The sequence below is a fragment of the Glandiceps talaboti genome, chromosome 3 (genome assembly GCF_964340395.1).
Source record: "Glandiceps talaboti chromosome 3, keGlaTala1.1, whole genome shotgun sequence".
NCBI lineage: Eukaryota > Metazoa > Hemichordata > Enteropneusta > Spengelidae > Glandiceps > Glandiceps talaboti.
In genome coordinates this window covers 6,310,443-6,325,562 of record NC_135551.1, presented here as the reverse complement: position 1 = coordinate 6,325,562, position 15,120 = coordinate 6,310,443, and the positions used below count along the sequence as shown (strand labels likewise).

Here is a 15,120-nt window from a genome sequence, read left to right as displayed (position 1 = left end):
ATGATGCAAAATTACATTTCTGGCAACTTACTACCTACTGTGATTACACTTACACCAGTCCAGTGAATACACTATTTCTGGCAACTTAGTACAACTGTGATTAATCTTACATCAGTCCAGTTAATACACTATTTCTGGTAACTTAGTATAACTGTGATTAATCTTACATCAGTCCAGTGAATACACTATTTCTGGTAACTTAGTACAACTGTGATTAATCTTACATCAGTCCAGTGAATACACTATTTCTGGTAACTTAGTACAACTGTGATTAAACTTACACCAGTCCAGTGAATACACTATTTCTGGTAACTTAGTACAACTGTGATTAAACTTACACCAGTCCAGTGAATACACTATTTCTGGTAACTTAGTACAACTGTGATTAATCTTACATCAGTCCAGTGAATACACTATTCTGGTAACTTAGTACAACTGTGATTAAAGTTGTACCTGTGAATATTTAAAGAATTTTACCACAAAATGAGGCATATGTTTAATCAGCACCTTACTAGCATTCTTTGCATGTGTATGTTGTCTGAAAATCATCTTAACATATCAGTTCCACAGCTGAAAAGTAGATCAAGAAAATATGTGTTAATACCACCCAAAACCTACACATTGGAATGTGACAGTTGTATCAAAGGAGTTTTTCAAAGTTTGGTAAGACTCATGGCTGACATGAAGGTGCACTTCCTTGGTACAAACACCAGGGTCTGGCAATGTAGATATTGGTATGCTACTGAACCATATGAAAATTTTCCAGGGCATATTCCTGTCGCCTGTTATACACTGCAAAAACATCATGGATAGAGGGTTTGGTATCTGGGAAAAAAGAGAATAAAATACATTATATGCAACAGTTTTTTTATGATATGTTAACTAATTTCTGAGTAAACTAGCTCTCTTAGTCCTTACGGTTACCCACAATTAACCAATACTCCATGATATATGTTAAGTCTGGCTACATTTGTACTTAACCTATGCTATTTCAGAACCCATTACCTTCCAGGAAGGAGCATATGAGCCCATATAGCCATTGGTCCTTACTAGTTGAAGGGTGATGATGTGTAATGACAATGACATAAATGTATGTTCATCATAGAAGCATGGCGATTCAAACACAAGTTTTCTTCTTCCACTTTAGAATCTGAAACAGGCATGTTTTGAACTAATCACTTGACATATCCATCTTCAGTTAAACCGGATCTGACAGAATGATCAAAATTTGAATAAACTGGAGATGTAAAGGTTATTTGTTCAAAGCATGTCTGTATTTCAATCAAAGTTGTCGAAGAGAACTTGTGTTTGTGAATAATATACATTTGTACCTGATATACGAGCCAATGACCCAATTACTGTATCAAAAGCAAAAAATGACATTAAGTTTGGACTCACAAGTCTTCATCAAAAATGCACTCCCTCACATGCTTTACTTCTATCATGATTTTAAATGACATTAGTAATAAATAGGAAAAAATTTTAATAAATTTTATATGTATTATAAAAGTGTCTGCGACATGCGGGATAGGGCTGGATTTAGATAATTGACCCATTTGGCCAAGGTCAAAGGTCAGGGTCTCCAACGAAAGTTTACACCTAATAATTTAGGGATAGACACTATAATGTAGTCCCTATGTATTCAAGTTTTCGAGTTATGCCATAAATAGTCATTGTTAACAACAAACATGGCTGGCATGCCACTTGGACACTTGTGTATGTTGTGAACTGAAGTGACTTGCACATGTCCCATATGACAAGTCATCTTTGCGCCTGGCTTAAAAGTAACTGGATATTGCATGTCTGAGAAATGCATTATGGACGGACTAACAGACCCACTGTAATAATCAATTAAACTGGGCTCTTTTTTTCGCAACTGCATGCTTTGAGGCAAGAAGTAGTGAATTTATTATTCATCTATCATAAATGTACTTCTACTTAGGCCCTTGAGGCAACTCAAGACAAATGCTTGGTGAGTGAATATGAAACAAGTTTCAAACTGGTATTATAACTCATGCTATACAGCAGTACTATTATGTACGGTACTCTGTATGGTACAGCTGTACTATTATGTATGGTACTATGTATGGTACAGCTGTACTACTATGTATGGTACTATGTATGGTACAGCTATACTACTATGTATAGTACTATGTATGGTACAGCTGTACTATTATGTATGGTACTCTGTATGGTACAGCTGAACTACTATGTATAGTACTATGTATGGTACAGCTGTAGTATTATGTATGGTACTATATGGTACAGCTGTACTACTATGTATGGTACTATGTATGGTACAGCTGTACTATTATGTATGGTACTCTGTATGGTACAGCTGTACTACTATTATAGTACTATGTATGGTACAGCTGTACTACTATGTATAGTACTATGTATGGTACAGCTGTACTACTATGTATAGTACTATGTATGGTACAGCTGTACTATTATGTATAGTACTATGTATGGTACAGCTATACTACTATATGTATAGTACTATGTATGGTACAGCTGTACTACTATGTCTAGTACTATGTATGGTACAGCTGAACTACTATGTATAGTACTATGTATGGTACAGCTGTACTACTGTGTATAGTACTATGTATGGTACAGCTGTACTACTATGTATAGTACTATGTATGGTACAGCTGTACTATTATGTATAGTACTATGTATGTGTTACCCTTGCTTTATTTCGATGTGGTTCACGGGCTAGCTGTATAGGAGCAAACTCCACAAGGGCAATCAACAATTTCGTTCGTGTGAGTTGGGTCGTGAATTTGTGGTAAAATGCGGTTGCGTTGGGGGTAGGGGTATACCAAGACGAGTGTATCGACTGGACAAATGACACTGACACATGCAGTAGAGTGCAAGAATGAAATCTAATTAACAATAACCCTACCAACATTCAAACGTACCGGTACAGTAATAGTTTCAACTTGCAATCTTGTTATCAAAAAGTTACAATTTCGTTATCAAAAACTTACAATTTCGTTACCAAATGTGCTCACTTATGTACTAGTATTCAATGTCTTAATATCATAGAAATAAAAGGTATCGATTCAAAAACCTGTTACACAAATCAGATCAATGGGTCCAAGGTGTTCATTCATACAGTAGTGTCCGTGCAGTAATCCCTCGTAAATCCTCTATAGCAATGTTAGTAACAGTTAACACAGTAACGCGAGGAAAACTGGCATAGCTTCACCTGCATAAAGTCACTCCTGGGGTCATTCGAAAGGTCATAAACAAAAGTGACAAACAACGTCGACTTCTACCGATGAGGGCGTTGGTCAGACTAACAACATTAATGATATCCGCGACGTCGATTTGCTTGCAAAAATCCAACGGTTGAGTTCCGAATAATCCGAATATCAATGAGAATAATTATCACAGAGTCCGCAATTATTCTGTATTGATTTATAAAGCATCGATCGTCTCAGTTAGTGTTTCATAGAAATAAAATAGGAATAAACGATAACACAGATCAGTCGTGATTCGCTATGTATGAGTTCAACCTGGCAAATCCGCTCGCGCTCGTCAAGAGTACTCAAAAGTTCAGTATAGAGTTATGAATGGCCGTAACTTTACCAAATTCAGTCCGATTTCCATGCGACTTGCATTAATCGAGTCGTACTTACATCAGCTTTCCAAACCTGAAGCATCAGCGTTCAGAAATCAGTGCGAGTGTCTTTAATCGTTGATCTCGTCAATCATTGTATCAGAAATGCAGTCGACTTCTGCTATCATGCACGCTTCGTTCAGGTACAGCAAACCTGATATTCGAAATTGTCCAGGAAAAACTTCCTCACACGTCGGGATTTCGCAAATACCAGCTCAAATAATGTCAGTAGATATCCAGCTCCCTTCGTGTCCCTGTTAAATGCAATTTCATTACACGATTCTGCAGATAGTTTGGATTTTGTGGAGAGTTCAACTCCCATCAATTCAACCGGACAACGGCCATCGGCCATCTTTAGAAGTTTTTATTCCTGGGTCCTTATCACCGTGTTACATCCGCCGGACCTTTGGCAAGATACACACGCGACTACCTCGACTGAAACAATTTAAACTTGTGAGCCATAAAAAAACAATAAGTAACAATAAAAGACCTTTCGTATAAAAATTCACATTACCTGAGGTTCAATGTCACATAAAAATACGATCAAAACTTGGGGATTACTTTAATTGCGTAATCAGAATAAAACAAAAGTTAGTACATAGAGCCGCAATCAAATATACGTTGGGTCATCCCACTATGTCTTAAGGGGGGTACAAATCCCATGGTATCATATGGTACAGCTGTACTACTATGTTTAGTACTATGTATGGTACAGCTGTACTACTATGTATAGTACTATGTATGGTACAGCTGTACTACTATGTATAGTACTATGTATGGTACAGCTGTACTACTATGTATAGTACTATGTATGGTACAGCTGTACTACTATTTATAATAATATGTATGGTACAGCTGTACTACTATGTCTAGTACTCTGTATGGTACAGCTGTTCTATTTTAGAAACATTGCAAAATACAACTAAACATAGCTATGCCTAACTGTCACTGAATGTACAACTAAAAGTGATGGCATACAGGAAATAAATTAATCCTCAAAGTAATACACTTAATGTATAGTACCCAAATAGCAGTAAAGGTGACAAAAAACATGAAACCAACAGCTTAAATTCATACAGTACCTCCATGTCAATAACTCCAGTGTTTGGTTCAACGTCAGATTGGTCCTCACTTCACTGATGGACAGATTATCAACATCTACATTACAAACTTTTTGATGATTTTCCAAACAGCCTATAGTAACTTCCTTTCCACAATTCACACAGGATACTTTGGCTGCCTTACTTTCTCGCTCTTCCTAAAGCAGAAAAAAATTTACAAATAATTAAATCTTACTTGATTATTTAATGTTTAATTAAAAAACAGTAGTTACAAACATTTATCAAGCTATACAGGTCTTCCTTAGGGCCACAAGCTTGACTAGTTCCTAGGACCTATTTCTACAATATCCATTTTGTGTAAATTTTGATATTTTGTGTATTTGTGATACCCAAATAGCAGTAAAGGTGACAAAAAACATGAAACCAACAGCTTAAATTCATACAGTACCTCCATGTCAATAACTCCAGTGTTTGGTTCAACGTCAGATTGGTCCTCACTTCACTGATGGACAGATTATCAACATCTACATTACAAACTTTTTGATGATTTTCCAAACAGCCTATAGTAACTTCCTTTCCACAATTCACACAGGATACTTTGGCTGCCTTACTTTCTCGCTCTTCCTAAAGCAGAAAAAAATTTACAAATAATTAAATCTTACTTGATTATTTAATGTTTAATTAAAAAACAGTAGTTACAAACATTTATCAAGCTATACAGGTCTTCCTTAGGGCCACAAGCTTGACTAGTTCCTAGGACCTATTTCTACAATATCCATTTTGTGTAAATTTTGATATTTTGTGTATTTGTGGATAAATTTAGAGTATTTTGTAAGTCTATACATTTCTGGCAATAAAAGTTTTTATATTAGTATATATTAGTATTTGTTAAATGCTGATATCAAATTTTTAGCTCCGCTGTCAGCGAAAGCTGAAAGCGTAGCTTTAGGTATAGGTGGGTATTGAGGTATAGAGAGTAGAGTGAATCATATGTGTCCGTCAAACTTTTATATTTTCATTATCTACTCCGTAAGTGACAGTCGGAATTCTTCGATATTTGGTGTGCATGTTCCCTGGGGGGAGGCTATTCAGATTTGTTCATGCCAAGTTGATCTGTGCCATTTTCAATTTTTTATGATTTTTTTTCCAAAAATGACATTTTCATCAACTCCTCATAAACTCTAAGTCAGATTGCTTTGATATCTGGTGTGTTGATGCACAGGGGGTGGCTTACTTAGATTTGTTAGTTTCAAGTCAGCACGTCTTCTCTTCTATTTTTTATGATTTTTTTTTTTGAAATTTGAAAAAAAAATGAATATGTTAATGAGCATAATGACCGACGCCATATTGGAAATCAGTCCGCGAGACTTTAGGTAAAGTGCAACTTTTCAAAAGACACTATTGACGTCAAACAAGCAATGTAATATGTGCTATAGTCTTAATTCTACGCATTGTGCGCCCAAATGACAAATATTTGTTCGAAAAAGGTTTGTAAACTTCAAATCCAATTCACACACCACCCCTCCTACAGAATGGTTCATTCCAGTATATGCACCTAATGCTAATAGCTCATGATCATTGTGAGAAGTCTTCCATGCCTGAACTGAAGTGTTTTTGACAGAGTCAGTCGTCAATAAAAACGATAATACTCTTTCTAAAATTACCACATTTTGAAAGGGAAAGTACTTTGTGGTTCATTTATGGAGTTTTGTTTTTGTACGATCAATATTGGTGGCAAAATTACAGCGTCAAAATTGCCGATGTGGTAATGCACGTAAATCCCAAGTACCCGGATGCACGAGGGACTAACCCAGAAGCAAGTCGTTGTCAGCCATACGTTACAGTGCAGTGGTAACATCGTCCGAGAAATCGCTGCGTTCAGTGTCATTATTCACAGAATTGTTGTTTTCGAGTGAAACCCCGTCTTGAATTGTATAACTCTAACAAATGAAGACATGTTAAGTTATATTTTGAAAGTTGTATCGCTAGTTTGAGACGATTTTCTCACGTACTATCGGGGCTTACTTGGACTTGGACCTTACTCCAGTTCATCGGGAAGTTTAGCCAGCCCGATAATTCTTTCTGGTTTAGTTTACAACACTTTTGATCGCGCAGATTTTGTTGTTGTGATGAAAAGAAATTAAAAAAAAGATCACTTCAACCATTTCGTTGTGTTTTCTTTATGAAAGGTAATCGAACATGAACGCCGTGTTACCACTGTAACCAGGAGGGTCTATGCTGTAACGTATGGCAAGGGTTCGACACACACGCTGGTCCGCTATCCCGCTAGTCTAGTAACTTTCTGTAAGGATCATGTACCAGTAAAGGTTACTGAAATGCCCATTGTAGGTAGTCCGACGGGATAGTGACTTTTCGATAGGTATGTCAGGGAGCTCAGAATTCAAACCACCGGCTATATGATGAATTCACGGTCATAGTAAAATTCATTTGATTTTTAATTTGCTATTTTGACCAACTCCGGTTGTCTATTCGCGATAAAATTACGATTAGTTTGGAAACGGGGTAGATTTTCTATGATTCCGTGTCATAAAAGCATGTGTTGCGTAGTTTTCGAAAAGCACACCCGGTGGGAAAGTCGCCCAACAGACGATCTCGCACCATTGCTGTACTACGTGGCACTTTATTCTGGCGGGGTGTCTCTTGAAAACGGGAATAGCGAACGATGAGCCAATCAAGTGAGACCTTTCAAATGTAGCTAATATTATAGCCAATAAAATTAGTTGTACGATGATATGTGTATAATAAGTCCTCTACACTGTAACAAGTAAATAGTAAAGTTGAAATCTTTGTCGCATGAATTCGTATTTATGTACGGATGCGTAGTCTTTCTGAACAGTAATTCTTAGATCAGTTAGTATTTAAACTTCGTTTCTGAGTTAATTATTCGGTAGGTTATTGACGAGCTCCCTTTGTAAAAACGCTGTACAAATTGGATGTCGGCGCGGCGTTCGCCCGACCACGTTCAACGGAACTAGTGAAGCTCAATCATAACAATGGTGGCTGTCAAAATCGAAGACGCAATTTGACCGTGTTGTTATTTCAGTGAGTTTATTCAGCAAGAAAACAACGTGTTCTATGTTTTTGTACTTCCTACTTGATGTGATGATCGTTTTTTTTACCGGTACAACTTACAGCCTACAATGAAACTGCTAACTTACTTAGTAACACTGACCATGGATGTATTAGTGATACATCACTAATACATCCATGCACTGACACGATTCCGTGTTCCGTGTTCCGTGTTCATGTTTTGGTATTCAGTTTAAAAAATTAAAATCCTGAACTTTATTTTGCGAACGGTTTTGTCATTTCTTAGTAATTATAGGGCCGACTGTATCACGTTTAACGTTTATGTCAACCCGGAAGTACATAGACACGAAAATAGACGAAGTGACTTGTACATGTAATTAGTAACAAAATTTTGCTGTAACTGCTGGTAACCTTCAAATTTATTTATTTTTATGTTGTAAATACATTCTAATATGCACTAAGGACAACACTATAAAGACTTGCTCTATGGGAAGGTAATTTTTTGTCTTTTAAAAATGCAATAGATCAATGTGTACCAGAAATGTTATGTAGTATTTAAGCTAGAAATAAGACCACATAACATCTTATTACTCCCCCCCCCCCATTAAGACAAACTACTCACAGAAAGCAACAAAAAAAGAGAAGAAGCTCCAAAACATAAAAAAGAGAATAAAATTACAGTAAGGAGTTGATGATGCACAAACAACTACAACGAAATAGACAGTTCAATTACAACAGTGTTTGAAATAAATATGGGGTTTGGAAAAGTGAATTAGAAGTAGAGCAAAAACTAAGAGAGATGAAGAGCCTAAGTGAACAAGCGAAAGCACTTAAAGATAGGACCACCAAATTTTTTGCAGGACTACTACGTTATCAATTTTACTAGTCCTGTGGGATAGTGAGTTTTACTCCAGTGTCGAACCCTGTTGGCTGAGAATGACTCTCTTTCGGGTACTTGGGGATTGTCGCCGTACGGAAACTAAGATGGCGATTAATACATTTCTTCCCTATATATATATATATCTACTACAACTAGTACAAGTTGAATGTTGTTGACTTGGTAAATTTGTTAGAAAATTGAAATTCAAATTGCCTCAAAATTATTTTAGATCCCTAGTTATTTCATTCATCATTAAAATTTTCCAGGGTTTAAGCTGTAAGACACCGGAATTATTTATAGCCAACCTCAAAATCCTCTTTTTTTCTTCTTTTTCTTGTGTGCATTTCCCAGTCATTTTTTCCCTGAGATTTTGTGCAATTTTTCATAACAGTAGATTTTTGTTATAAAATGGTGACTATGGTATAAAAGTACAATACATTACCAACTTCTGTGTAAAATGTGTTTTATAGTGAGACATCATATGAAACCACTAACCACTTTATTGCATCGCTAAAACAAAACTGCATAGTAAAGAGCTGAAGAACAGAACCACTTCTACATGTCACCAAAATAAAAAAAAAAAAACAAAAAAAAAAACAGCGGAGCTATTCTGACCGATAGGTCGCTTGTTTTAAGGTGGTATGTATGTAAAAGGTACACAAGTTCTCATGTCATTTTGTGCCAGTTTTACCAGCTTTCCACCTTTCTATTGCTGGGGTTCCCATACCTTAAACACCGGGATATGGCCAAGGTCAGTTAAAATATAATCGATACACACAAACCAAATAAAATTTCTCTTTTGCCAAATCTGATGTGTGCTGAAATGAGTGTCTAAGAAAAATAAATCATCATTCCAGTATTTTCAAAGCTTCAACCTATCATAAGATCAATCTGTATATGTTAGCTATGTGCCCCTTATGTATTAGTCTTTCTTTGTATAAATTTGTTTTAAAATCTATTTCCTTGTTAATACCTATTATTCATTTCACAAATTCCACTTACCTCACAGTGAGCGCTGCTAGCGCTGTGATCTATCTGCATATTCTTTTGCAGGGGTCTCACATAAGCTACAGCGTGCTTTAACACAGACTCGTCCCTAAAATAAGGTACCGAATAGCCACTGCTAGGCATGGGTAGAGGGGTTAGTAGTTTGCCACCAGCATGCATGTTCCTGTATATTATAAATCCACCACCATCTGCTAGTTTAGGATAATGACGGTATAGAGTTTCCTGCAAATGTTCGAAACCACCATCCCCATCAAACGTTATTTTTCGTGTGCCCAGTCCCACCTTCCTAAGTTCCTCTCGTTCCAGTAGGGATGGTACACAAGACGTATATCGTCACTGTCGTGATGCATTCTTACTGCTTCCGGGTCGATTGACCGATCGCCGAGATTGATTGACAGATTCCATTGACCAATCAAAGAGCGTAATTCCGCCATGTGCACTTGCACGTGTCACAGCCTACGACAAACAAAGCAATCTGTCGTAGTTTCTGAGCGTGTATTGAATACAAGGGCCTTGACCTTACGATCGGTTCTCGTATATAATATTTGTTTACAAACATTAAAACTATCGTGAAATACTGGTCATGGGATCGGTATAATATCAATGATCACTATCCCGAAGGATAGAGAGGTTGAATATTATTTTTTACATTTTCTGAAGCCGAAAAAATATCGACAATGTTGACCTACACGATCAAGAAGCTTGAAGATGGACCGCCATTACGGCAATTTACGTGCATTTTCTGAGGTATGTATGTTGATATTACTGTGAGTCAAACTATTTCACCGATCTATTCATAAAATTAGATTTTTTCAGCCCAAAATTGCCTATGATTAGTGCTTTATCTTGTCGGTCATGGTGGCGGCCAAATTAAATGTTGGCCATACCGCATACGATATTGCCGTAGCTGGCGTACAGACGTGCAATGTCATGGTGTCATACCCATACGCAGTTATTGGCGGTGTACCCCGTGCTTTCTGTGTGCCAAATTTTATACTCAACTAAAGACTTCATGTATATTTTCACATCTAATGCTAAATATTCCTCTCTCAAGTTTGGCCCGCATAAATCCATTGTCGACAGTCAAACTTGTATTTCTGAGTACGAGTGCATGCAGTGAATGGTTCGGCCTGTGTTTGAGCCGTACTACATCCATCCATGGTTTGACAGGCAAACACGATTAATCAAATGAAATTTTACTGAAAATGTGCAGGGACATAGTTTGGTAACATCAATGAACACTATTTCTTCATTTTTTTATACTGGCCTTCCCGTAATATCGGTATATAGCCCTTTGAAAGAAAGTCGTCATTTCAATTTGTGACCTTTTGACGGGATTGACACACAGAGTGACCTGCATGTTTTTATTTATTGTTTATATTTTATATTCATTACTCCCCATTATGTACTCTTTGGTTTCAGGGATCACATCAATAACTGAATTTTTATCATAATGTGATATATCTTAATGGTGAAAGTATATGTAATATTGTTGGGCCTACATAGGCTATATATGCATTTTAGTAACTACCATTTAAAAAAAAAAATTTGACTGTTTTTATACTATTACCACTTTGACAAAGAAGTTATCAGATTTCTTTTAGATGGAATAAGAGGTCTTTTATCTCTAGGTGTATTTCCTGTTTGCTTTAGTGAATCCAGATACAAAACAAAAATGTCAAGCAACAAGATTGCAATTAGATATCAGAATTTGTAAATACCACTGACATGGCTCAAAATCAAAGTTATATTGTTGAAATATTTTGCATCACTACTTGTGCATCTGATCCATTTCATTTTCAGTAAATTCTTTATTGAAATAATAAAAGCAAGAAATGTGATAAATATCTTCTGCAAGAGCAACCCCAAAAATATATGAATAAACAAATGTAAGTAAATAAACAAAAAAACAAAGATGATTTGTATATGGGAAAAGTATTTATACTTGTACAGTAGTGGCCTATTTTAATTTGTACAACTGGTACCTTATTTCCCATTTAGTGTAATAATTTAGTCATGTAAAAGTAAGGTGACCTTTACCAGAAATTAAAGTGAAAAGAATGTTTTTATATAGTGAAACAACATTACTACATTTGTTACTATATAACCCTTTGTAGTAACAGTTTAAAAGTAATATCATGTCAAAACAAATGAAAAATGGTACTTCATTCAGATTGTCAGGAAATTTTATTACAAGTAATTAATTTATACTCGTGTGTCATGCATCATAGACATAATAATGTATATCTCACTGTTGTGACACTATGAAATGTTGAAAATAAAAAAAGAACGATTGTTTTCAATATTTTCAGAAGACTTAGTGTTCTAAGTTGATGTATATACATTTCCTTTATTCATATTCCTTTGATGACTTGTGTTGATAATCCATCTAACACCTAATGGTGACCTCAACATAGCTACCCATTGCTGTCATAGCAACTTGACAACAGTCAACTCATATTTTTTAGAAACAACATCTCCACAAACAATGTTGCAGTCGATTGATGCCTTGAATATCAGATACAGAAGTTCTTCCTGTAAAATAAAACAAAAATATACATGAAACATGAATAATAATGTCATCTCCTTTCTTGTAATTTCAGGAGTGGTTTCTAGTGGATGTTGGTTTGCAGAGTGATAAAGTAACCACATGAAAATGTCTTAACATTTGAAATCCTCTGACTATGAATTAAAAAGGAGATCTTGTAGTGTCTCTGATTTAAAGTTAGGAATTTTGCAGCTGATGAATAACATGGCTTATGGATCAAAAATATTCTACAAGCTACATGAAAACTCCTTTCATACTTTGCTACACCTTATTTCATGACAATTAATAGTAACAATTCATTTGAACTTTCTTTTCTGTTTATAAATATTACAAGACATTATCAAAGACAAACAAACATTGGACTTATTGTCATTTTAAGGAGATTTTGTATTTGGTGTTGGATAATTAAATCACTTCATGAATTGTGAATTTCAAGTTCTTTTCCTTGTGTAATAAATTAGAAATTGTAAAAAAAAATGTCAATTACTATTGTGTAGTTGTATTCAAACGAACTTTACAAATTCTATGGTCTAGGAATTTATTTTTTGCGTCTCTATATTTGCCATTTAAAAAAATATCTGGGCTTCACTGGCTTCAAAGTTTATATTGGTTCACTTTTGTCAGTGTGGGGGGGGGGGGCAGTAATGGATGATTGCTTGTAAATGCCAGACAAAGAAATATCCATTTTTGGAGAGATACAACTTGTTCAGTGCCACAAAGTTAACACTGACTAGGCAAGTTTGAAATAAATATACAACTAGAAAAAAAATTCACATAAAATTAGGAAGTATTTGTTGATCCACTGGACTTCAGAAAGAAAAGAACGGGTTTTTTTTTATTACCATAAGTTATTGTTATGATTATGATTATCAGAAATTGATACTCTAAGAGTATCAGACAGTAAATAATCTGCAAAATAACTACAGTTTGAGGTAAACTTAAACGAGTGTCTATTTTTTCAAGTCTAATATGTGTTTCTTTTTTTTCACTGTGCAATGCTTGTGAAAGAAATATAATTTAGAGTAGAAATGATATGGTACGTTGCAGTTGACTTACGTTGTTGTGTGCAGTGAATAGTTAATTGATGGCGACTGTTATTTCAGAAAATCGTTGAGTTTTGCAGTTATAACGGTCGGCACGACTGACATTTAAAAAATTGTGAATTCAAGGGTGTTTTTTTCCCCTTCAGTTTGCCTACTATACGCCTCTACACTGCACGTACGTCAACATATTACATACCGTGCAGGCCAGGACGCTTATTTCAACTTTTTGATACATCGTATCCTGAAAGTCAAACAAGTGACCTCTCATACCGTAAAATGCTATAAATTGCGCTGTTTCTACTTTTTGCATTTATTTGTATTGAAAGAATAGACATTGCTATGTAATACCATTGAGGATACAAATCAAACAATTTTTTCGTCAATAACAAACTTGTTATTCATAATATTCTATATCGTAGCGATGCAACGGTGAATCATATTAGTTTACTTCTCATCTAATGATTTATCACGGTCACCTAGTGGAATTTATTGTAAAACAAAAAGTATTGCTATGAAATGTGAAAATCAATGAAAACATCAGTGAAATAAATAAATACGTACCCAGCTGTACAGGAACGGGGACGGCTATGATGTAAAATCTTATTCAACATGCATCTGCCATGTGGTTTCTCATACTTCGATAAAATTTGATGAACTGACACTACCCGAACTAAAATAAATTGTTTCCATCGATGTACCGACCGTATGAAAGCATATAATACACCATCTTTGCCTTGGTGGCAGTGGAACAATAAAGAACTCTCAAATTATGAATAGCATTTTCAGCGATCGCCACTGTTGGACGCCATGTTTTACCTACGACAAACCATGCAAAACGTGCGAAGTTGTCGTAGTAGCAACGGTAACTAAGGGGGGCGTGGCTACAGTGCTCAGGGCGATCGGTCAATTACCGTTGTGATCCTCAGCTTACTTGTTAGAATCTGAAGAAAACTTCTATGACGAAATATGACGTATGGTATGACGCGTCGTGACGTAGTTGAGTTGACAATCACCCATCCTAAGGGGTACCAGTTTGGTAATAGTATAGATTGATTCATCGGCCAGATGCATTGACTTGTCGTTTTCAAGAGTTTGACTATCATAAAGACCTGACTTATTACTTGATGGTCCTGACTTGTCATTTGACGGACCTGACTTATCACTTGACGTTCCTGACTTGTCAATTGACGGACCTGACTTATCACTTGACGTTCCTGACTTGTCAATTGACAGACCTGACTTATCACTTGACGTTCCTGACTTGTCAATTGACGGACCTGACTTATCACTTGACGTTCCTGACTTGTCAATTGACGGACCTGACTTATCACTTGACGTTCCTGACTTGTCATTTGATGTACCTGACTTGTCACTTGATGTACCTGACTTATCACTTGACGAGTTCGACTTTTGACGTGGATTACGCTCCATACTTATACCTTTATCATTCAATCAAAGTGCGCGTTTGCTCTGTAGTATGACGTAATGTTTACTATTTGCATATCACTCAAAGTCAAATTTAAACTAATAACCTTCAGCTGAAAAATGAGTGCGTCCTTGTTTTGCGTACTGTATTCCTTTAACTGTACATAAATGTTCGTAATAAGCTTTGTCGTTCTAGTTAAGCAAAAATTGCACCCTCTGTGAAGGTAATTTTGATATCGTTAATCAATTCAGGAATTCATGTGCGTTCGCCATCACTGGACTTTTGACGATTTCCCCGTGACACAAAACGTAACGTTCAAAGACTTGTTACGATGTATACAACGATGATACTTTGTAAGGTTGATAATAAATTTGGCATTGGAAATGATGGTTATAGCTGGATTTCGAGTTGTCTGCAATGTTTGTTTACAACGGGCGTGCAGTGATCACGTGATACAACAAGCAAATATACGGCT

At 35.9% G+C, this 15,120-nt stretch overlaps 2 protein-coding genes across 2 annotated transcripts in view; one reads left to right on the top strand and one right to left on the bottom strand.

Annotated features, from left to right (window-relative positions):
- Positions 1–15,120, top strand: part of LOC144432730 (P2X purinoceptor 4a-like) — a 77,183-nt gene that overhangs the window by 48,834 nt on the left and 13,229 nt on the right. The gene's annotated exons all lie outside the window — the stretch shown is intronic.
- On the bottom strand, positions 5,029–9,994 carry LOC144432625 (uncharacterized). Its single transcript, XM_078120888.1, has 2 exons — positions 9,623–9,994; positions 5,029–5,313 (listed from the first exon to the last, which is right to left on the bottom strand). The coding sequence occupies exons 1-2, from the start codon at positions 9,785–9,787 to the stop codon at positions 5,029–5,031; spliced, it is 450 nt and encodes a 149-aa protein (XP_077977014.1). The 5' UTR covers positions 9,788–9,994.

What these genes read in the sequence shown, in the direction of transcription:
- LOC144432625 (XM_078120888.1), bottom strand. Translation starts at nt 9,787, where the DNA reads ATGCATGCTGGTGGCAAACTACTAACCCCTCTACCCATGCCTAGCAGT. An exon ending in CTAGCAGCGCTCACTGTGAG is followed by an intron (nt 5,314 to 9,622) that starts GTAAGTGGAATT and finishes TTTCTGCTTTAG; the next exon opens with GAAGAGCGAGAAAGTAAGGC.